The sequence below is a fragment of the Opisthocomus hoazin genome, chromosome 15 (genome assembly GCF_030867145.1).
Source record: "Opisthocomus hoazin isolate bOpiHoa1 chromosome 15, bOpiHoa1.hap1, whole genome shotgun sequence".
Classification (NCBI taxonomy): Eukaryota; Metazoa; Chordata; class Aves; order Opisthocomiformes; family Opisthocomidae; genus Opisthocomus; species Opisthocomus hoazin.
The window spans coordinates 25,765,823-25,788,157 of NC_134428.1; the positions used below are offsets into that span (position 1 = coordinate 25,765,823).

At 38.6% G+C, this 22,335-nt stretch overlaps 1 protein-coding gene across 6 annotated transcripts in view; it reads left to right on the plus strand.

Moving 5' to 3' along the window:
* Positions 1-22,335, plus strand: part of RBBP6 (RB binding protein 6, ubiquitin ligase) — a 31,602-nt gene that overhangs the window by 1,540 nt on the left and 7,727 nt on the right. For 2 of the 6 annotated variants that reach the window (XM_075437017.1, XM_075437021.1), the window contains exons 2-14: positions 5,912-6,011; positions 8,004-8,042; positions 8,709-8,745; positions 13,422-13,466; positions 15,921-16,009; positions 16,128-16,224; positions 17,058-17,197; positions 18,101-18,273; positions 19,006-19,109; positions 19,536-19,900; positions 20,991-21,087; positions 21,168-21,246; positions 21,340-21,397. In XM_075437017.1, coding sequence (XP_075293132.1) covers positions 5,912-6,011; positions 8,004-8,042; positions 8,709-8,745; positions 13,422-13,466; positions 15,921-16,009; positions 16,128-16,224; positions 17,058-17,197; positions 18,101-18,273; positions 19,006-19,109; positions 19,536-19,900; positions 20,991-21,087; positions 21,168-21,246; positions 21,340-21,397 — 1,423 coding nt within the window. The remainder of the gene's footprint in view (positions 1-5,911; positions 6,012-8,003; positions 8,043-8,708; positions 8,746-13,421; positions 13,467-15,920; positions 16,010-16,127; positions 16,225-17,057; positions 17,198-18,100; positions 18,274-19,005; positions 19,110-19,535; positions 19,901-20,990; positions 21,088-21,167; positions 21,247-21,339; positions 21,398-22,335) is intronic. The other 4 variants (XM_075437018.1, XM_075437022.1, XM_075437019.1 and 1 more) reach the window with 3 other exon arrangements.

Consider the following 22,335-nt stretch of genomic DNA (forward strand, 5'->3'; position numbering starts at 1 on the left):
CACAAATTCTTTTAAATCTAATAAATGGTGCTTGATTCTCAGAGGTGATAATTGTTTTGTATAACTTAGCGTGAGATGTCAGGTTGATAATCTGCCATCTTGATAAGTTTGAATGTGATTAAAGACTTTGGGATGTGACTTTTCAGAAATAAAAAGAATTGTATAGTGTTTTAATTCCTTAAACGTTAATTTTTTTTTTCCTGTGATTCTGTGACTCTCGTACAACAGTCTTTTTCTGTAAAATATGTACTAGTGGTTTTTTGTCTTCCTGCTTCATGTATTAAAACTTAAACAGAATATGTACACTGCGGTGACTGTAACTTCAGCACCAGCCTTTCAAGTGGTTGGACCTAAAGCTCGCTGTCTATCTACAGATATTTAAACTCTTGTCAGGAGATCTCTGAAGAGACTTAACAACACAGCGTTAGGGGTCTTACGGATAGTACGTAGAGACACATTTGCAAGTCTTGGAATTTTTCTAGCAGTATTCAATAAAATTGCCAAGAGCTTTTGAAAAAGGTTTAATCTCCTTTAAGGGCTTTGCTGCAGAAGGGTCTCTGAATTTTGTCTTCAGTTGCTAATGTGCCTTCAGCTTCACAAATGCTAGCAGGCTGAATGGCCAGCTGGCTGACGTCACTCCTGCAATAGTTGGGTCTGTGTAAGGCAGAGCCTTAGAACCAGAATGCTGGGTGGTGATGAACTGTGATTGAGCCCCATCATTATCACCAGAAGAAAAAATGTTTTGAAATAGGCCAAACGTGGATTCTGTTGTAGCAGGTGAGGAGCAGAAAACAAAGCTTGTAAAAGAAAAAATTATAAATGTTAGCCCATACAGTGTTAGTCTGATATGCATAATACCAGTTTCACCAAGTGTGTTGCTTTGTTTTCACACGTAATCAGAATCCAGTGAAGAAAAAGTATCTGCTTAACTAGGTTGTGTTAAATGTGGTGTTGCCTAAAGGGTGAAGTTAAAAAAGGGATATCTTTTGTACTTTAAAGAGCATCGCTCTTGTTTAACAGGGCCAAGAGCCTCTAGGTAGGTTGTATTGCACTTTGACCTTTGTAAAATGAGTAGAAGATTTTAAATGGTATATTAGTGACACAGATGCTTATCAAAGTGTTTGTGTAAGGGTGTTTTCCATGTGAAAATGCAAAAATCCCCCAGTGGTTTTCAGACCAAAGCTACAGAGTACATTGCAGTATGCCAAATTTTTGGTTCATGTGCATAACCGTGGATTTCAGTTGTTATTTATCAGATGTAGGTGCTTAGACTCACCTCCAGAAGATAAAGAAGAAAAACTAGACCAGGATATTATGCCTTGATGGAATGTTTGGAATTCTTACGTGTTTTGTTTTTTTTTTATAACTTTGTTTAGAAGTCCTGACTAAATGTTTAAATGATCTTGGAAAGAACAAAGTGAACCTTGAGTGCAGATGGCCTGCTTGTTCCGATTTTTTGGAGTACTCAAGCCTTTTACAGTTCATAACTGTTCTCTTCATAATGCAAATGTAGTAATAGAAGCAATGCTAATATAAGCTAAAAGTAAACCGGTTTTTAAATACCAGTGGGAAAAAAATGATATGGACTCTTTAAGATGCTGGGAAAGCAAAATGGATGATTGGAACATGTTTGTATTAAAAAGGGGGGGAGGTGTCCTTTTCTGTGCTTACAATAGAGGCATGTTCTCTAAAGGCAGAATTCCCTTCAAAAAGCATATACTCAAGAATGATGCATTTAAAGTTGCCTCCTTTTAATTTGATCTGAATTTCTTGACCTGTCTTTTATAGTAGATGTTCTCACAATATTGTGGAAGAACTGCAGACTCCAGAACTTGGGTTTCTTTCGTGCTCTGTCCTGCCCTGTAACATTTGGACTCAAAACACTTGGAGAATGTGCTGTTCTGCTTACCAGGCAAAATAAATTTAAAAAAAAAAAAAAAAGGGATTCAGAACTGGTCTTAGGTGAATAGTTTTAAGGAAGAATATTGCTCTTATTAGACTTTCTCTTGAACTCGGAACTTGCCCGAGTTCAGTGTTGCAGCATGCAGTTGACCATTTTAGTAATGCTGCGATGTGGTGCTGACACTAAATGGAATCACTTGGCCTCACAGCTGATGTCTGTCTGTCTGCTAGAATGTCTTCAACACTCTGCAAACATAGCGTTTTACAGCAGACATTTAAGCAACTTTGAAACCTGCCCTTCCCTGTGCCATTTTGTGTTGCAGTGCTAGCGTGGGGGATTACTTTGGTCGCACCTCCGAGTGCAGTTAATTCCTGGGCTGCCATGCAGTGTTCCTGTGTAGAGCTTTCAGAAAGGTTATGGAGTTCCCCGTTTCCCTGAGTTGAGAGTAAGCAGTGTACCTGTTCAGAAACCATGATGTTTCAGTGGAGCTCATGCACGGCCTGTCTGGGAGTGAGCTGCTTGGACTCTGGCCCCAGCAGGCTGGGGACCTCTCGGGGCTGTGCAGTGAGCGGGGTTAATGTCCCTTGGCCGGGGGCTTAGGGCGGGCGCAGTTTGCTTTGTCACCCCGTTGTCCCCAGAATTGCTTTCGCGTTCCCAGTCACAGCTGAAACAGTAAGCAGTGCTGATACAACATTAAGGCATCCGGCAGTCTGTATAATCAGATCTATGATTGAAAGTATGTTAGGTTTTATTGACTCATCCTTTCAGAGCAATAAGGTGCTCTTTTGGAGCACAGTATTGTATAATAATAATGCAAATGAAAGTTCCATGAACCATTTGGCCTGCTGAACTAGCTCCTTCAAGAAATGATGATACCAGTTGTAGATGAGATCATGGATACCTCTTGTGGTGGAAGCTGAAAAGCCAGAAATAGTAGTCCAGTCTATTAATCAGGGTGCTTTGAGGCAGTGCTTTTAGTGCCAACCGCATAGAGGATTTGTTTGTCATGAAGTAAGTGGTGTTGATGAGAACAGAGTTTAAAAAAAATCACATAAAGAGAAAGCATATTTTTAAGCACTAGGGAGAAAATGTGTTCTTGGGAGTTACCCTGTTTGCTGGTAGAGACAGTCTGGCATGTTACTTGTCGTTTTCATCTCTTACTCTGCAGATCCTTCCCCCAGTAGCATAATAGCTGGTTAGTAAGGCATCTAAGCCTAATAAAGGCTTTTCTTTGTCGTTTCACATATAGGCTTGCCTTCTGATGAGCTTCTGTACTTTATCAGGGTGAAAATACTTCTCTAGATAGCACTCGAGAGATGCTTTTCCAGTGCTGGCAGACTCAAAATGGTGGCTTAGAACAGGCCATAAAATAAAGTAGAAACTTTTTTCAGTAACTTGTTTATAACATGCATATGACACAAATTATTAGAACTAGAAGATTTCAGAATTACAGATGAATTTAAACATGGCATTTTTAAATTTTGCATCAAGTATAAAGCAGTCTAAACTTCAGGGCATAACTTGAGCTGTTTGCGCTGTTTATTCACCACCAAAATGAGCTCAACTAACTGAGGTGAAGGAAAATTAAATGTATTAAAGCCAACTGGTATCAGGTTCCTTCACAGACTAACTCAGCAATGTGCTCTGCTGTGTGTCAACACTCTTCCACGAGTTCTCGGACTTGGTGGTCAAGCTAGTTGGGTACTTGAAGTGCCAAATACAAATGCATGCTGTGGTAGGTGTCCTACACCAATACAGCCTTTACTTCACCAAGCTATTGTCAGTCTTCAGTTGATCCATTTAAACGTGTACTGGCTGACTTTTAAGGTGAAGTCATTTTTGTATCAGTCTGTTGTTAGATGGCTGGAGCTCTCTTTGTGGTGCACTTAGTGAGTAGGCTGAAAACAAGCATATATCTATGTATACATATGAGGATAGGCTGTTCAGAAGGCAGAGATTAATGCTTCTCTTCTAATGTCAATGAACTGTCACAGAAGACTAAAGGAGGACTAATCTTTTTGCATGGTATACCTCTTGTTCATGTTGAAATTGACCTCTGCAGGCTTGCATAATTTATGAATAAATACATTAGATGCTGTCCTCATATATACAGTCTCTTTCTAGGAGAGGTGCTGCCACTGGTGATCTTCTGCAGAACTACCACAATCTTCTGCAGAACTACCACCTGTTTGGCACAGGTGTAGCAAACCCTGCCTTTTTGTGGAGCCACTGTTGCTTATTGTATATCTCTGAAATCTCAGTCCCATGGTTTGTGATTTGGACCAGAAAGAACACTCTGTATGGCTCTGTTCCGCCAGGAGAAACAGCTGCTTTGGGCTTCCAGAGCTGCGGCTGGCATGATGTCCCGGTTGTTTAGCTGGGCCTCAGTACTGCTTGAGCTCCTGCTCCATCAAAAAGTCCCAGTGCAGCCCTATCTTGACAGGTGACTGTGTAGTGGTGAGATTTTCCGTTTGAGAAGAGCTCTGGGGGTTGGCTTCAGGACACGTCTTCTGTAAAAGCTTCTGTTTTCATCATTAGTAGTCCTTTCTCCTGCAATTTTGAACTACTATGAAGTCCAGAGGAAGCTTGCTGTTTGGTTCCCTAGGGGAAGATCGGGAACTAGTTTCAGCTAAATAATTTTCTGTTTTCTGAAGAAGCATTCTGTCATTTGGAAATAGAAGTAAAAGTTTCAGTTTGTTGTTGAAATGATACATTCTAGTAGGTGTGTTTTGTTCTAAGGGAGGTTCCTGCCTGTAGGAATAATATACTGAAAAATGGAACATAAATTGTGAAATATTCTTATTTTGTGTGTGATCGCTGGGCAAAACCACCCTGACAGCTTGACTAGATACACGGCATCTTTGGTTTTGAGACCATCGTTCCCATTTGGTCTGCAAAGTTAAGGGCTTTTAATATTTAAAACTGTAGGCAGATTGAAGGGAATGGTTGCTGATAGTGCTTTAAAACATTTAGTCATATCCAGCTTGTGTAAGTACAGTATAAAAACCATTCCATGGAGAGAGCTTTGCATTTTAAACTTACTCAGTCAAAGTGGTGAGGTTGTTGGTTTTTATTTGGGCCTGATGTAAAAGGTCGGGAGGCTTTCCTGCTCTTCAGAAGACTAACGTGGTGTAAGTCGGGGCAAAGCAGGGGTAGCTTTAGGCACGTGCTGCTTTTGAAAGGCTTTTAAAGGCTGTCTTCACATAATTCAGTTTGAGTCTCTCTGCTCTGCACAAAGTGAATCGAAAGAATTCACATCCATTTGGTTAGTTCGAACTAGACTATTAGCCTAAGAGGGGAGATACCACTTTAGTTTGAGCTAATTCTGCCCTGCTTTTGAAAGCAAACTCAGGAACACCCCAGAACTTCTGTGATCCAAGTGCTAGCACTGCCAGTTTTGTTACCGTTTAAATGTACGGCACTGAGCAGCTGAGAAGTGTGGTGGTTGAGGGATCAAGCTCCAAGAAATAGGCGCGCTCTGTGTTCTGGCAGTCTTGAGAGCTAGCAGCATTGGCGAATCGTTTTTAGTTAAAAGCTGTGAAAGCAGTGGCTTGGAGTTATTACTTCAGCCAAGTGCCTGTTTTGTTGCAGGGCAAGCTAGTCAGACTTCAGAATCCGGCTTAAGCCTTGGAGACTTCGCTGTGGTTGGTGTTTCTCCAAAGATCTGCTGGGTTTGTAGCCTAACAGAAGCAAAACCAACTTAAGGTCAATCAGTAAAGAACCTCACGCATTGGCAGACTCTCCTTTAGTGACCTTTGAGATCACTTTGCTGTTGGCCTTCGAACTATTTAAAAAAAAAAAAAAAGAGAACATTTTTGCTGGCTTGTGTTTGATTTTCAAACCTGAAGATTTCTTGAAATGTAGTGTGTTGTGACAATAAAAGCACCGTGTTACACAGAAAATTTTGCTTTTTTTTTTTTAAAGGGATTCTCTGAAGTGCCGTGTGATTACATATAAATATAGATTCTTACAAATTGACTAACGTTTTTGCTTTGTTTGTGTTTTCAGAATACACAGATGATAATGCCCTGATTCCTAAGAACTCATCAGTAATTGTGAGAAGAATTCCTATTGGAGGAGTTAAAGCTACGAGCAAAACATATGTTATGTAAGTATCCATAAAGCCTTGTATTCTTTGTTAGGGGTTTCAGTGTGTTAACTTTTTAATTGAAGTTAGTTTACAGAGGCATTGAGATTCTGTTCTCCTAGTTAAAAGTTGCTGTTAGTTATTGTTGTAATGGGGTAGATTTTAATGTATCTGTCCCAAAGCAGACTTGCATTTTTAGGCCTTCTTGAATGTGGGGTTCAAACTCCAACAGTGGTAACTTTTAAGATGATTCTGTTGGGTTTGTTCTTGAGGTTGATTTTTCTGACACCCAAGTTGTAGATCCTGTTTCCTCTGTGTGGAGAGATTCCTTGTTATACGTGTCTGCTTGTATTGCTTTTATAGTAAAGTCAGACACGCATTGTAGTGTAAACTTACAATTTGTTCCCGTCTCAGAAGAATCTGATTCTCAGTGTTTCACTGTTTTTTGCATTTGGGGGAGGAGGGTGGGATATGGCAGGTATCCTTGTGCCCCAAATCTGGGTTTTTTTTGCATATGAGCTGTAGAGGAGAGACCAGGGATTGCCAGCTGGCGAACCATGCAAACAAGAAGTTTCATTCATAAGTGATTCCTGTTAATTTCCTAAAGACAATGTCTGTTTCAGGCAAGAGAAAAAGAGCAATGTCCTTAAGTGTATTGCCTTTTGTGAGAGTACCATGAAGGAGTTAATCCTTTCCAAATTTGCAGCTCAGTGAGCAGTTTAGCACGTTACCAAATGTTACTAGCTGTCTTTCTAGGTCTGTTTTTACCCTAAGCTGTTATCTGTGCTCCAGGTTTTAATTCTGTATTCCTAAGATTTGTGAAGGACAGATAATCAGATGTGTTGATTAAAATTATGTGGTTTTAGACATTCAGGTATTTAGATATTCAAATGGAGTCCTGACTACAGGATTATTGCTGTTATTCATGTATTCGTACAGACCAGTTCTATATCAGCTACATTAGCATTGTTTGAATGGCCATGTTGTCCAGCTGCCTTAGAGATATGCCTCTCCTCCACAATAATTAGATACTACTAACTTGTGGTTTTGCCATGTCTTTCGGATGTTGGTTCTCAATAAATAAGGTATTCTGATGAGTTACAGTGTCTCTCAAACAGTACAGCAGCATCCTGGTACCCATGAAGCGTTTGCAAGCAAAAACCCCTGAATTTCTGTGGCTCTGCATGTAAACTTTGGGCATATTACTGCGGTAGTTATTGCAGTGCTTTCAGGCCCAACCTAGTAATTCTGGACACCACAGCATCGTGCTTTTAAACATTGCCCTGTTATGGGGGTCAATATAAATATGCACGCCTAGTGCTGTCTTGCCAGTGCATCCTCCGTTTCTGGTTGGATGGCACCCTCTCCTGGTATTCTGCCGCCGTCCTAAAATGAGGGGACAGATGCTGCTGGCATGAAAGGTCAAATAAATACCTGCGTGTGGGGGTACAAAAAGAATGGCATTGCTGTTCTAACATCGAACGTTAACCAGGCAGATTAGCTTTCTATTCCTTCAACTGGAAACATTGCAGAAACAACTGGCAGAGTGGTTAAGGTTTGGGAATGATGATGTATGCTGTAGTGGTGGAGAGGCCTTCAAAAATGTGTTACGTTGTAGTATGTTCTTCAAGGTAAATGAATGAAGAAACCATTGTGTGGTAATCTATTTTGTCGTACTTCCTCCTCTTCAGGAGGTACCTGGCTGTAATGGTGAGCCTGGTGGTGTTCTAGCAGCTGCAGGAAGCATGAACCTTCCTATTTGTATGTAAATTCCACAGCAGCCTTTGAATTGCCTCTGCTCATGGGACACCTTGGATGATGTATGAACTGTTTGTTAACTATGTCAGTGGTTGCATGTCTGATTCATGATGGGTAGCATGCAGATACAGATCCATGAGTATGTGGAATCTCAACAAGTTTTCAAATGTAATAAATATTTCCTAAAGTACTGTAGCATTTTCAAGATTATCTTAAAGCAAATTCTGGCAATTAAGACCTTTTTTTTTGTCACAGGACTCCTAAATCGCACAAAACCCTAGAAACTGCTTTCAGGTGACATTTCTACTACTATTTTTAGTCAATATAGCATATGTAACACATTTAGTATTTTGGCACTTTCATGGCTGAATATAGTAAATATCTGAACACAGTGCTTGGGCTTCCACAAAGAAACACTGTCCTAAAGACTATGCTGCTGGCTTTTTTATGTCGTTCCTTTGTCAGATGACTGATTTTTTTTTTTTTTCACTCAAGTAAACTTGCACTTCAAGGTGTCTAGACTATCACTGTTCTTTCTTAGAAGTTAAAGTACTCTGTCTGGTACCTATTTGTAGTATTAGGGATATCTAGATTGGCTAAAGCTATCTTCATATTTAGATGGTTGATTGTTTAATAACACAAAGCTGTGGTACAGACTTCATATTTTTGGTACTTACATAGAGGCAGAATACCTGAGAACTACTCTTGCACTGTTGTGTTCTGTATCTGTAAGTCTTAGAGTAATATGTGACAAAGTAGAAATGTGAATTTGGGGGTCTTGTTTAGTTGCACTGAATGTACCAAGAGAGAACAGTTTATGTATATAGAAAAATTTCCACATTGACTAGACTATCAGAACAGAATTTTGGGATGTTCGTGTTTTATAATCTGTTTTCACTGCTTTATGTTGGGTACAAGTGCTTTATTTTAAATTCTGATCACCTTTATTTCTTGTTCTAGAAGTCGAACTGAGCCAGTGAGTGGAACATCAAAAGCAGTATGTAAAAACCCAATCTCACACTTTTTTCTACACACTGCACTTAATTCTAAACAACGTAGCCTTTTATTAATTTTCCAAACATTAACTTAATATATTTTCCAGTAAAATGCAGTATTATGTTGTAAATACAATGTATTTCATTCAGCATAGTAAAAACTGAGTAATGCCATCATTTGCACAGTTTTAATGTGAATATTGGTATTTGTGCCTAGTAATGCATTGTATTTCATATTGAATATGGTAGAGTATTTCCTGTATGACGCTGTGTTGTACAGATAATGTATGATCGTTTTTAGATCATGTAGGTTCGAGGTTTGCACAGTTGAACATGGTGCCATGTTCTGCATCTGTCTGTCTATAGCTAGTAATATGTATGTTTGTATAGGTTGTTGTGTGCTTTTTGTTTCTTGCAATAAAAATTGTTTGGAGTGTATTTGCCATTTTCACATTGTATCACTTAGCTTTTGTTTTTAAATACTTTTTTGCCTAATGGTTTTTGAAAATGCTATCAAAAACCACTGAGAAACCATTATTGTTAAACTTGGTACTGTTTCTTACTTTTGACTTGGGGGTTCAAACAAACACCAAAACCAACGTATCCCATACATTTTGAGGACAGTTCTGCGTAGCTAAATGATTCTTTTTTTGTGTCCTTAAGTACCTGGCTATTTGTTCCCAAAACTGTGTAATTGAAGTGATATTGTTTGGGCCCCTTTGAATACATAAATGTCTTTAATAGATTGCCATGAATTTAAATACCGTTGCTATACAAAGTGGTATTCTAAAGTTCTGCATTTGATCTTTCCACTTTATCTGATGAAGCAGTGTAGTAGTTTGTCTGCAGATGACAGTGTCTAAAACCTAGTGTACAAATTTTTGCACACGGTTAGAGCCTGGTGCATTTGTGGGTGAAATCCCTGTCATTTTTCTGAACTTGTACCTGCAGTACATTTTTGGGTCTGGGTGACTTGAGGGTTGGATGCTGCTTTAATTTCCCAAAGGAAATTTCCTTTCTTTAGTATACCACCACTTTGAATTTACATTTGGAAAAGAGGCAGCATTTTTCTTCAGGTCTTGATTTGCCACTGGGGTCGAATAAGATGTGTAACTATGCATTTCAAAATAGTCCTTACAGTATAAAGATTACTATTTGGTGGGGTTTTATTTTTCATCTTTATTTTAACTGCTTTTCTTCACTAGAATGGTGTGAGGCATTACACTAACCCTGGATCATTGGATCTGATCACTTGATAAGCTGTTAGGATAACTTAATCTAGAAATTCATGAACTCTGGGGCTGTCTTCTGTGAAGAATACAGCCTCTGATTCTCCTGGAATGGTACACAATCAACTTCAAATTGATAACTTTTTGTATGTAGGTCTAAAAACACCAAGTCTAAATCTGACGTCCGTAATTCTGTCTCTGATTCGTTTGGATTCCTTTTTGGACGTAAACGCCTCTGATTGTGAGTTTTGAGTTAGTTTAACTGGCCCAGTGACCCTAGTAGTTAATGTAATGCATTTATGTCAACCACGTTTATAGTATTTGATCTAATCCAGATGGGTTTTTCTTTCTTGAAAACAGTTATTTTTCTTTTTGTTTACTAGCATGTGTATAAACACAAATCACATGTTCATAAATAAAGTTAACATTCTTTTAGCCTTGTGTGTTCCCTGGCATGTCTGTATCACATTTCGAAGTAGCATCTTACCATAAGCTAACAGACGTCTCAAAAAGAAAAAGATAAAAAAAAGAAAAATCCTGGAGTGGGGGGGGAAGACTTAGTTAGAACTAATTAAGGTAAATGAAAGACAAAGCAAAAACATTCCCTTCGTGTTTGCTCTGACTGTACCTGGTCTGGGTTGTGGATAGGCACAGGGAGGGTGGAAGCCTTACATCTCTCTACAACTCCCCCCTCTCTCTCCCTGCAAAAGCACTGCAGCTCAGGTGCTTCCAGTGTTGGAGACACAGCTGGCTTTATTCTTAAAGCCAGCTCAGGTCTTGGGCTGAAGTGTGCGGTGTTCGTTTCTGTGGTTTTTTGACATACATGTATTTCTGTATATATCTCAAAGCAGAACCTGGATCTTAGTGGAGTAAAATCCACTTAGTAGGAACAAATCATTGGAAAGCTTGCCAATTATTGTTGAACAGTAAAGCAGCAAGATTAAAATTAGTTAAGATTTTGTGAAAGGATGCACAAAAGCTTATGCTTTGAATATTTATTCATTATCTTGCTCTTCTGTTAGCCATCATTCTACACTTCCAAATTTGTGCTGCTGTCCTACAGCCAAATAAAGTGGTTCCTTTTTTGTTCAGTATTACTGTTTCAGTAACTGCAAGGAGCACTGGTTGGCATTTGGCCTTCGAGGCCGCAGAAATGCGGAGAGCCATGCCCATTGTTTTAGTACCATCAAGCACGACTGTGATCCTTCCTGGCTGCATTTTTAGTTTAGCCAAACGACCGGGTTTTAGGAAACCACTGTAGTGTAAGTGTAACACTCCAGCAGTAAGATTAGCCTTTTCCTCCTATTTTGTGTCCCCTTTCCCACTTTGTTAGTTTCTGTTTAGTCTTCTGTATGAAATGGGCGTTAGTATGTGGACTCTCGATTCGGGTTTTGGGGGGTTGTGTTGCTGAGTTTTTGAGGCCTTTTTTTCCCCAGTTGTTCTGCATTATCATCTGAGGGTTGTAGACAGGTTTCGTGGAGATGTTGTTTCTACTTGACCGATTTGAGGGACTGGCAGGAATACTTCAATAGAAATTTAAAGGGAGAAAAATAGAAGAATGTGGAATCATTGGAAGATGGCTTGGGCAAACATGCTAAATAGTACATTAATTATCTATTTGTTGATTTTGATAACTGGTTAGTAGAAAGGAGTGCTGTTGCCTCCTTTAAGAAATTAGACTGTTGTCTGCAGGCCACATAATAACTGCTTCCTAAAAAATACAAGAACTAATTAATAGTTTATTAAGTTATATTTCAGTTGCTGGTCAATACTAGACTGCTTAACACTAGATTCCGATAGAGAGCTTTCCTAATTTCTTGTTTGCTTCTGAAAAACCACAGTGATAGAGGTTGTGTCTACCATGAGAGAACATGGGCCTGTTTTTCCACACATAAAGTGTGGCATATGGAGCATAAAGCTTCAGAGTACTTCATCAGACTTCCTTTTTGGCAGAACTAGGTACCAAATGTTCTGAAAAGAAGGAAAGTTGAGTTTTCTGGTAAAACTTGGCGATGATCTCTTCTTCCAGGTCTGGGTGTTCCTCTCCAGAGGCACGTTTTCAAGAACTTGGTAGTTAGTAATACAGTAGTGTATGAGCTTTCCTAAACATACGGAGAAGGAATGCTTAACTGGAGTGAGGAATCATCTTCTCCGTGTCGATTTGTTTTTCCCCAGAATCTACTAAAACTGCTCCCTTGAGTTCTTCCACTACATTAGGTAATAAAGGACGAGTTTTTTCCGAGAAAGGGTTTTAATCTCACTTCTGGTCAGTTTAGTGACCTCTTGAGGAGAGCGATACAGTTTACATTGTGAAATTTTAGTCTCTATTTTTTAACAACTTAAGAAATAATAAGCAGTGATTCGAGTGTCTTTCTGATACGGTTTTACTAGCATAAGCTTATCTGCTGCTTATGCCATAATACAATTCAGTATACTGGAAAAAGAACAAGATAAGTTACCCTTTTTACTTGTGGAAAAACTGCACTTGGGTGTTAGTCCACAATAAACAACACTGCAGCCCACCGCTAAGGAGCGGCCTCAGGACTTCATTCCTGCAAGCTGTTGCAGTAGGTGGCTGGGAGGGAGGAGTGTGGTTGCAGTGGAGGAAAAAAAAATTACAGGATTGTGCCCTGAATTCCTGTTTCATAATCGCTAAAAATCATGTTTGGTCTGATAGCAGGGAAACTATCAAGTTCTCACACATCCCAAACTAATTTGGATAGTATGGCCTATGGTCTAATAAAATAAAGGAAATTGGTTTTCTCAGCTTTTATAGGCTACTCTGTCATGGTAAACACCTTTATTTCCATAATTGCAGTTTATTTTTTTCTAGACAAAGTGATGGGTTACTTTTGTAGCTGGTGTTTTGGATTGGTGTTTTTATTTGGGTTTGGTGGGGCATTTTCAAACTTACTGACAGGAAGGGCAGAGTTCATGTTTCGGGGCTGATATGCCTGTGCTTTATTTTGGCAGGCAGCTACTGTGTTCTTAAAAGCATAACCACGTGCATTTATAAACGATAAGACATTAACTGATTAATTTACAAACTACACTGAAAACAAATTTCCTGTAATGATGCATCCTTCTCAAATAAACTTAATTTTTTAAAAAAATCCTTGTTAGCTGAAAATTGATAGCTTCCTTGCCCCTTTGACTTTTAGGCAGTTGTGAGCATTTGACAAGGGTCCCTCTCTGAGATATTCTGGAGCAATAAATTGATCTGAGGCGCGTTTGGTTCTTGTAGCTTCTTCTCATTAACCACATAGGCACTCTCCTAAGCTCACATGGGTTTGGACTTTGCTTTGAATGAATACTAATTACACTAGGTTGGAAATGCCTCTTTCAGTGACACGCAGGATATAGTGCAGACTTTCAGACTACAGTAGAGGTTAACTGTTGCTGTGTTTTGATTGTAGAACTTGAATATGTGTTTAATTTTTTGTGAACAGATTGATGACTCTTCTGCATCAATTTCTCTGGCCCAGCTTACTAAGGTATATATATATTCTTGTCAAATACTTAAAAAAAAGTGTTTGCTTCGTATTTTTAAATCTTATACTGTGACCTATAGCTGGATAACTGTTGTAATTTGAACAAAACTTTAGTTTAATTTTTAATAATTTAAAGTATTTATTTTAACTTTAAAATGCGTGTATATTTTGATACTATCCTGTAAAGAGTAGTTCCCAGTTTGGGAAGATAGAAGGGGAGTACCTTATCAGCCTCAACATAATGTTGCAGTATTACTCATCTTCAAGACACAAAGAAGAAGCACTTCAGAAGCTGTTTACCGTTTTTCATACGTTTTGTTAATTTTGCGTTGGAAACTAACACAATTTTTACAGAAGAATTTAATTGGCTGTAAGTTACGGACATTTGAGGGGGGGTTTGCAACAGCCAAAATACAAACGTTTCTGTAACATGGACAATTGCATGGCTATTTTTGAATTTTAGTCGCTGTAGTTACAGATCCACTCTTTGAATGCTGCACAGTTTCAGAAATTGTAGTATATATACAGTGGACAACACAATCTAATTTGTTTGAACGCAGACTGTGTAAATTGTGTAAATGTACCTCATTGTTTATAGGAATATACCAATGTGTATGTGTGGCATATGAGCAGATGTGACCTTCTGAAACTGTTGTAATGCCATGTTTTGCTATGGAACTGCTTGCATTTTTTGCTCAATAATGTGTAACTTTGTCTGGGAAAGCACTAGTGATTGCACTTTGGGAAAAGGCATAGTGCTAGCCGATTAAATTACTAGTCTTTAAAGGTACAACAAAGGCAGGGCCTAATGCAGAGTAGCTAGCTTGTTCTGAAAATAAAGGCTGGAGTTCATTTCCAAGAAAGACAAATCGCTTCCCACTGGTAACTTCTTCCCTCTCTCACTGCAGAAATTAATTTGTGTACATTTGGGGCGGAAAAAAAAAAAATTAGTTTGGAAGGTGGCCACCAAAAGAAATTGGTCTCCATTAGTGCTGTCCCTAAACGTGTCCTTGGTGCTGTGAACTCGTGTGAAGTTTTACTCTAAAATGTGGAGAACTGTCCGAGTGGTGTACACATTTAAGCTTGCAAGGAAATTGGAAGTATTTCAGAAAAATACAGGAACGTAACATAAAGCAGCTCAAAACTGTTACTTACTTTAACCTCTCTAGTGCAGGCTGGCTTAGCATGGAGGCAATGTATTAACAGTTTTCTGGTTTATTATTACTATGTATTAAATGCCATATTTGAATTTTGGTCTATTCCTACTAATGTTTTGTGGGTTTTGGGTCTGTTTTGTAAACCGTTTGGGTTCAAACAAATTAGTCAAGTATCTGTAAAGTTTTCTGTAAATGTTAATGGAAATGATTGCGTAGCTGTCGATCTGGATTGTGTTACTGTTGAGAAAAAACTGTGTATATGAAACAACTGTTTAATAAAATGTTGAAACTAGTTGGTTGCTTTTGTGAATGAATGCATATAAAAACAAGAACATGAGTGGTTGATCTGAATGATAGGTGCTTGAAGATCCAGATAATTTACAGTCACTCCCTTAGACCCTGCTTGTATCTGGACTAGTGTATAATAAAAACATTTGAACAAATACTACTTTAAAAAAATCAGCTGGCTTCAATAATTTGAAGAGCTAGTTCTGCATAATGTTTATATTACAATTTGTATGTTAAAAGGACACAGTCAACTGGAAAAAAATGCAGGTTTTGCTTACTTAGATTTTTCTTACTTATTGTTAAATCACTTAATATGAACAGTTGGGGGGCGAGTGTGCAAATTGGACTGTCTACAGCACATGATGGTCAAATTTCTACTGAAAAGAAGCTTTTGCTGAGGGATTATAAAAAGCTTGATTCCTTTCATAAAATCATAGAATCTGAAATTTCTTTTAATGTTTCTGTGTCAGAAGCTGGATTTCAGCACGCAAAACCAACCACCCTGAGTTTTAAGTTATGTGTCCTTTTAATGCTGCAAAATGTAAGTAATAGTATTTGCATACATACTGCTCAATTAAATGTACAGCGGATATCTTCTCCTTGAAATATGGATATATCTTCCTTCAAATAGTCTGGAGCTTAAAAATCAGTTTAAAAATACTGGATAGCATATTTTGTTTTTTTTTTTTTCTACACATAGCTTCAGTCCACTTTGAAGAAAATTGGATTGGTTACACAAGTCTTTATGTGAGGTACAAACAGAGCCTAAGGTTTGGAGTGCCCAAGAACGCTCTTTTCAAGTAGGTTGACAGGCACATAAACATCATGTAATGGCGTAAGGACTCCCCAGAACATCTTCAGGACAAATATATTTTGTATAAGCAGCTGGTTTCATGCAACCTCAGCTAGTGTTGTGCTGCTCTTTACAGGATTGGATGAGTGGTGTTGTCTTTGGCTGTGTGGGCTTAAATGTGTTTCTAATGTGTGTGTCAAATAATTACCTGTTAAACAGACTGCCAATCTGGCTGAAGCCAATGCTTCCGAAGAAGATAAAATAAAAGCTATGATGACACAGTCTGGCCATGAATATGATCCCATCAAGTAAGTGTTGATAATGTCAAATCTGTTCTTTGAAGATTATGGAAAAATTGTAGACATGTTTGCTTTAACAAGAGAGACGCCTGCATACCTTTTTCTTTTTTTCTCAAAAACCTTTTAGTTACATGAAGAAACCCTTGGGTCCACCTCCGCCATCTTATACTTGCTTTCGTTGTGGAAAACCTGGCCATTATATAAAGAACTGCCCAACAAATGGGGTAAGATTGTGGGGCACTTCTGGTGTTACTTCGTTTTAAATTTTTTTTACCTTGGCAGTTACTTCACAAATACATGAATATTCATATGAAGAATTGTTTCTCTTAGGGTGAAATACAGAGGTTCTATGGCAATGTTGCAGAGCCCTTCAAAATTCAAGGGGAACGTGGAATTATAAATGCAAATTTTTCTTTTTTCTAGATCATAGACTTTGTCTATATATCTATCTTTGTGAACTTTAATGTATATTTTGATATATTTCAGTATTAGTAGGAACTTTTCTGGTTTTAACTCTTTTTCATGACCGTTCACATCTTTTAGTATTCCTTACAAAAAGATGATGTTTCTGTTGACCCCATCTATTGAATATTTGTGTGTTTTAGTTACACAAGTCTCTGGTTGAGTATTCATGCCATTTGATGATAGTCATTAAACATATACGCGTGAGGTATGAATTCAACCTTCGTATATAGGTGATGGATATAAGTTTTTCCAGTGACTGATGCAGAGCACTGAATTAAGCTCTCCCTCTGAATTACGCTTTGGAGGAGGAGCAGATTTTTGTCTCTTCTCTGAGTGGATGGTGCGTTAAGGGATGTTTCACCCTTAAGGAACCTGAATTTGTTAAGCCAAAGGATGTCAACTGAATTCAAAACACTGCTCAAGCCTTTGGAACATCCTGGCTGTATTCAGTTGGGGAAAGAAGTATTTTAGTTGAGCAACCTTTATGCTAGGTGAAAGGAGAGGATTAAAGGCTTTTGCTGCTTAAAATAATCATTGAAATCTCATTTTAAGTGTGGGTCTTAAGGCGAGATATGTTTGCATTTCTTAACAGGACAAAAATTTTGAGTCTGTTCCCAGAATTAAAAAGAGCACAGGAATTCCGAGGAGTTTCATGATGGAGGTGAAAGATCCCAATACAAAGGGTGCTATGCTCACAAACACGGGAAAATATGCAATACCAACTATTGATGCGTAAGTATGGAATCAATTGGACTGACCAAAAAGGGTACAAGAGAAAACATGAAAATACCTGAGTGGCAGTCCAGCACTGGCCAGCAGCTGTAATTACAGGAGAGGAATCGTCATTGTATCTCAACCTTAAAATCTGTGATACTTTCTAGTACTAAAATAGGGTGGTCCTACTGGTCATACCCCTGGAAGTTGGTTAAACATGTGGTGTGCAAAGAATCTGTGTTTCTGCAAGATATTTCAGTAGTGTTCATACATAGGTGGAGTCATTTTCTTTGAAAGCTCAGTTTGCTTCTGTCTAATGTTTCAAAGGCTTCTTGTAAAATACAACAAATAGCTGTTGGACTGATGTTTCCTCCCCCTCTGACTTCTATCAGATCTCATGTGCAAAACAGACTGAAGTTTTCCTGTTGTTGTGAACTAAGAAAATACTGTTGTGTGCTGAGGACAGGGGCTGCTTTCAAACGCACTTGGTAGCACTTCTGGTTTTCTGTCGCGGATTGCCTTTTGTAGAACCTGTAACATGGGCATCTTTAGTTTATAAAACGTAGTTACTCAGAGACTGGCTTTATCCTGAGCCTGCAATTTACATTTACCCTCTGGCAGAGGTCAGATGGGATTCATTTCATCTGATCTCTGGCTGTCAAAAAAAAGTTTTTCTAGTCTGAGCTACTTTCTTAGTTGATCCGATGGATGGGAGAGTTGTGCAGAAGGAAAATTGTTCCCCCTTATTCCTCTTGTGTTGTGGCTATAGAAAAGTAGTTTAAACTAGATTTATGTGTTTTAGAAGGCTAATGTGGAGTGAGAAGAATTCCGTCTGTTATCTTCCTTTGATAAAATCCAAAGCTGGGAGAAATTTCCCTTTACCCATCTTTAACTTTTTCTTTCCCCACCCTCCCCCTCCAGGGAAGCTTATGCTATAGGAAAGAAGGAAAAGCCTCCCTTTTTGCCAGAGGAGCCGTCGTCCTCCTCAGAAGAAGATGATCCTATTCCAGATGAGTTGTTGTGTCTCATTTGTAAGGATATAATGACTGATGCAGTTGTTATTCCCTGCTGCGGAAACAGTTATTGTGACGAATGTAAGTATTGCTCCCATGTTTGTTAATTCAAAACATCAAATCTGATCTGAAAGCAGAAACAGAGATAACAAAATTACTTTATTGCCAGTTCTATCGAATACTGAAGTATACCCTGAATAGGAAAGGACTCTTCTTTTATAAAGGCAAAAAAAAGGCAGAAAGCTTTTTTCCCTTCTTACATATCTAGTTAAATCTCTTTACATGTGGAAGGAGGAGTATGAGAAGAGTGCGTAGTTGTGCAGGTGGTTACAGTATTAGATACTGGATGCGTTAGTCTGTGCACAGCCCTTTCTCTCATACAAAATTAGGTATCCAGCTCTGGTGACTTACTGTGTCTGCAGTGGGAAGTTAGGTATTTCATCCGCGTTCATCTGCGTGGGAGAGTTGGTTAAAACCTTCAGAACTCAAAGCTGCTAATGGTTTTTTGAAATGTGTTTTGTTCATTAACCTTGAGGATGTTGACTTCTCAGTGTACTAGTGGGTGGAAAAAGACTAGTTGAAACGCCTGCTCTACATCTTCAGATGTTGCAGTAGTGAAATACCAAAACTATGTAATTATTTGCTGCGTACTGGAAATCTTTTACGCTGTTGAACATCTATAGCTTCATGTTCTCAATTCAAGACCATATTCACCCATTAATCATATACATGCTTTTATAATGGATTAGAACCCCAAAAATTTCCTTAGTTTGGCTATAAACTGTGTATGTCAATGATTCTAATTTTTCACAGGTATTAGAACGGCATTATTGGAATCTGAGGAACATACATGCCCAACATGTCATCAAACAGATGTTTCACCTGATGCTTTGATTGCAAACAAGTTCCTACGCCAGGTAGCATGATTACTTTTACATAAACTGTAATGAGTCTATTTGTAAAAAGCAGAAAGGGAAGAAAATACTAATTTACATGTCCTTAAAGAAGGCTAAATTTACTTTTCAAATACGTGATCTGTTGCTACAGAAACATAAAACTCTTTAGAAACAAGCTGGCAAATTCAGGTCACACTTCTGTTTAACATGATTGCCTTGCTTTCAAATTCAGTGTTTACACCAAAGGACTTCAAATACAGATACTCTGAGTTAGCAGTCATTGATATCAGTGTTTAATGTGATGTGTTCAGATATCCGTATGTTGATTTATTTTAGGATTAGTAGCATTTACAGGAAGACACAAGTACTTTTACTCTGTGAAGGCTGTTGTTCGTATACCTACTGAAATTTCATATTACCTTTTTCTACATGTTATTCTGCCTCTAGGCTGTGAACAACTTCAAGAATGAAACTGGCTACACAAAAAGGCTCCGTAAGCAGATTCAGCAGCAGCAGCAGCAACAGCAGCAGCAGCAGCAGCAACAGCAGCCACCACCGCCACCACCTCCACCACCCCTAATGAGACAGACGATAACACGCAACCTGCAGCCGCTACTCCGGCCAGCCATTTCCCGCCAGCAGGATCCGCTGATGATACCTTTAGCTTCTCTGGCTTCTCGTTCTGCTGCTCTGTCATCGCTGGGCCCTGGTCCGGCAGCTGGGTTGCCAATAAATCCGGCTTCTGTCGTTGTCTCTGATCTCCCTCCAGCAGTGTCCCTGCTCCGTGGTGAAAAGCCAGATGGACCTTTTCGGTAAGTAGATCTGTAGATCGACACGAATATAAAGGACACTAAAATGCTGAAGTTAGGTGCTGCTTCTTGTGCTTCTCCGCTGGCAATTTATATATCATCAGGGACAATTCCAGATAATTGTGGAAGTTCAGTTTTCTGTTTTTACTTTGAATGAGGACACTTTGATAATTTGGAGGTGTGCCTCATGCAGGAATTCCCGCAGAAGTATTTCTTGTTTGGTTCCCTTACGCGTCGTTCAGTACAGGATTACCCTGAAAGAGGAAGTTGTTTTCCCCAGGAGCCCTTTGTTTTTAAGTGGCTAGCAATTCTTAAAGTATCCATTTAGTTATGTCAAACCTTCACTTCTTTTTAGTACTGAGGAAATAATATTTTCATGAAAAGTGTAAAAGCACAACTATAGGTATAATTGAGCAGGTGTTTTCACATTACTTTTTTCTGCAGTATTTCTGTTGTCAGTATTATGATAAGTCAGTCATCCTCAGTAATACACAGTGTAGTCAGCGATGCATAATAAATGTTGAAACACTGTAAACGTAAAGTATGTACAAACACAGAAGTCAAAGTTTGCAACCCAGCAAAGTCATATGAAAATACATTAAAAATCTGTACTGTTGTTTAGGGCTAATATCCTTTCAACTTTTCGCGTGGAATGTGAATAGCCACTCTGTCCGACGCTTGTCGGGCTCCACTGTACCGTTGAATTCAAAGGATCACAATTCAAAAGAATCTCTGAGGCAGCCTCTGAACTAGCACATAAACATTTCCTAAGAGAATTTCAGTTACTGCATCTTCCAGAACTGAGATGCAGTGTCGGGGTTGTACCTACACTAATCCTTTCATGTGCAGCTAGCTTAAAATATTTTTCCAGTGAGCTTCCTCTTAAAATGCCAGTATTGCAAATTGGCTTCTCATCAGTGCTTTGTTTGGAATCGGCCAGCTTTACATTTGTAGGTGTAGTGAAGATTATTTTTAATTGTTTTTTTTTTTTTCATTTAACAGTAGTCAGCCATTTCTCATCTTGGACTTTATATTTCAAGTAGCACTGCAAAACGGTGTTTGAATAATAAAAAAATTGGTTTTTTTGTTGTAGTGATGTCGATGCTGTTTTACCTCCTGCTGCTCTGGTGACTGCCGCTGAACTTTCTAAATCTTCTGCTCTATCAATCAGCAGTTTGTTGGAAGAGAAGGTAAATTTTATTTCAGCGTATGCAGTGATTCTTGTATTTTAGTAGAGCTTATTTTCTAACTGTTTGCGTTTATTCACAAGGGCTATCAGGTTCCTGTACTAAGACAACCAGCATTACCAAGTCTTCTGGGACCCCAAGCACAATCAATACCCACAACGGGTAAGTAACTACAACTTTAGAATGTCTTCTAAAAAAACTAATCTTAAAATAAACTGAATGTTGTTTTTTTATCCTCCCCTCCCACTCCAAAAGGTCATCCAATGAGAGCCGGTTCGCTTCGCTCAGCAGGTGGCAGACCAGGCTGGGAACTGTAAGTATTCCACAGAAATTCAATATATTGCTACTTGTAGCCTGTTAAATTACGCTGTAACACATAATTTACACAACAGATGATTTATAATGAAATCAGTATGCACAGATAGTTGTGGAGAATACAAGTGGTAATTAATTTTTAAATGACTTAATTTGATTTAGCTTTAACAAAGGGGATCTGTGCTTGCAGTAAGATTACTTAAAATAAAATTCCAGTACGTAATTGAAAAGAGGACTCTGAAAAATGAAGACTTTTTGAAGAAACTGTAATTACATATTAAAATTAAATATAATTAAAGGATCAGATGAAAAGCCACCCTTCTGCTTACTGGCTGAATAGGGCTGAAGAAGCTGATTTCCCAATAGAAATCAGCTTCCAGCATTCTTTCTTTAGCAACTTAGTTGATATGGATTGAGCAAATTATTGGAAAAGTCAACGCTGTTATATTATGACATTTTAAAATTTCTTCCATTTAGTGATTTCAAATAGCCAAGCTGCTTTTTCTCAGCTAGAGAGGAGTCTGTTTTATCTGTTATTGCAGCGTCAAGGTAGTCCTTCATTTGGTATAGACAGATTATAAAGGTGCATTGTGTTTATAAAATCTTGAAGATAAATCAAAACAAAAACAAGGATCGATCCCACAGATTATTTAAAATCTCAAATTGAGAGAGAAAGAAAATAATTCAGGAACAAGAGCAGGCCAAACGCATCACCATGACACAACAGCATAGGAAGCGTATGTGGGAGATGTTAAAAGAAGTTTGAGAGAAGAGTAGTGAGTGTGTGTGCAGTGCTTTGAAGGTCAGCAGTGTGCAATACGAAGTGTATCTCGGGGAGTGGTGGAGGAGCGGTGGGCACTTGGCACGTGGGAGAGGAGAGTCGCTTTGAAGCATGGGCAGCCTCCATCTGCAGTTGCAAAACTGAGTATAAGGAGA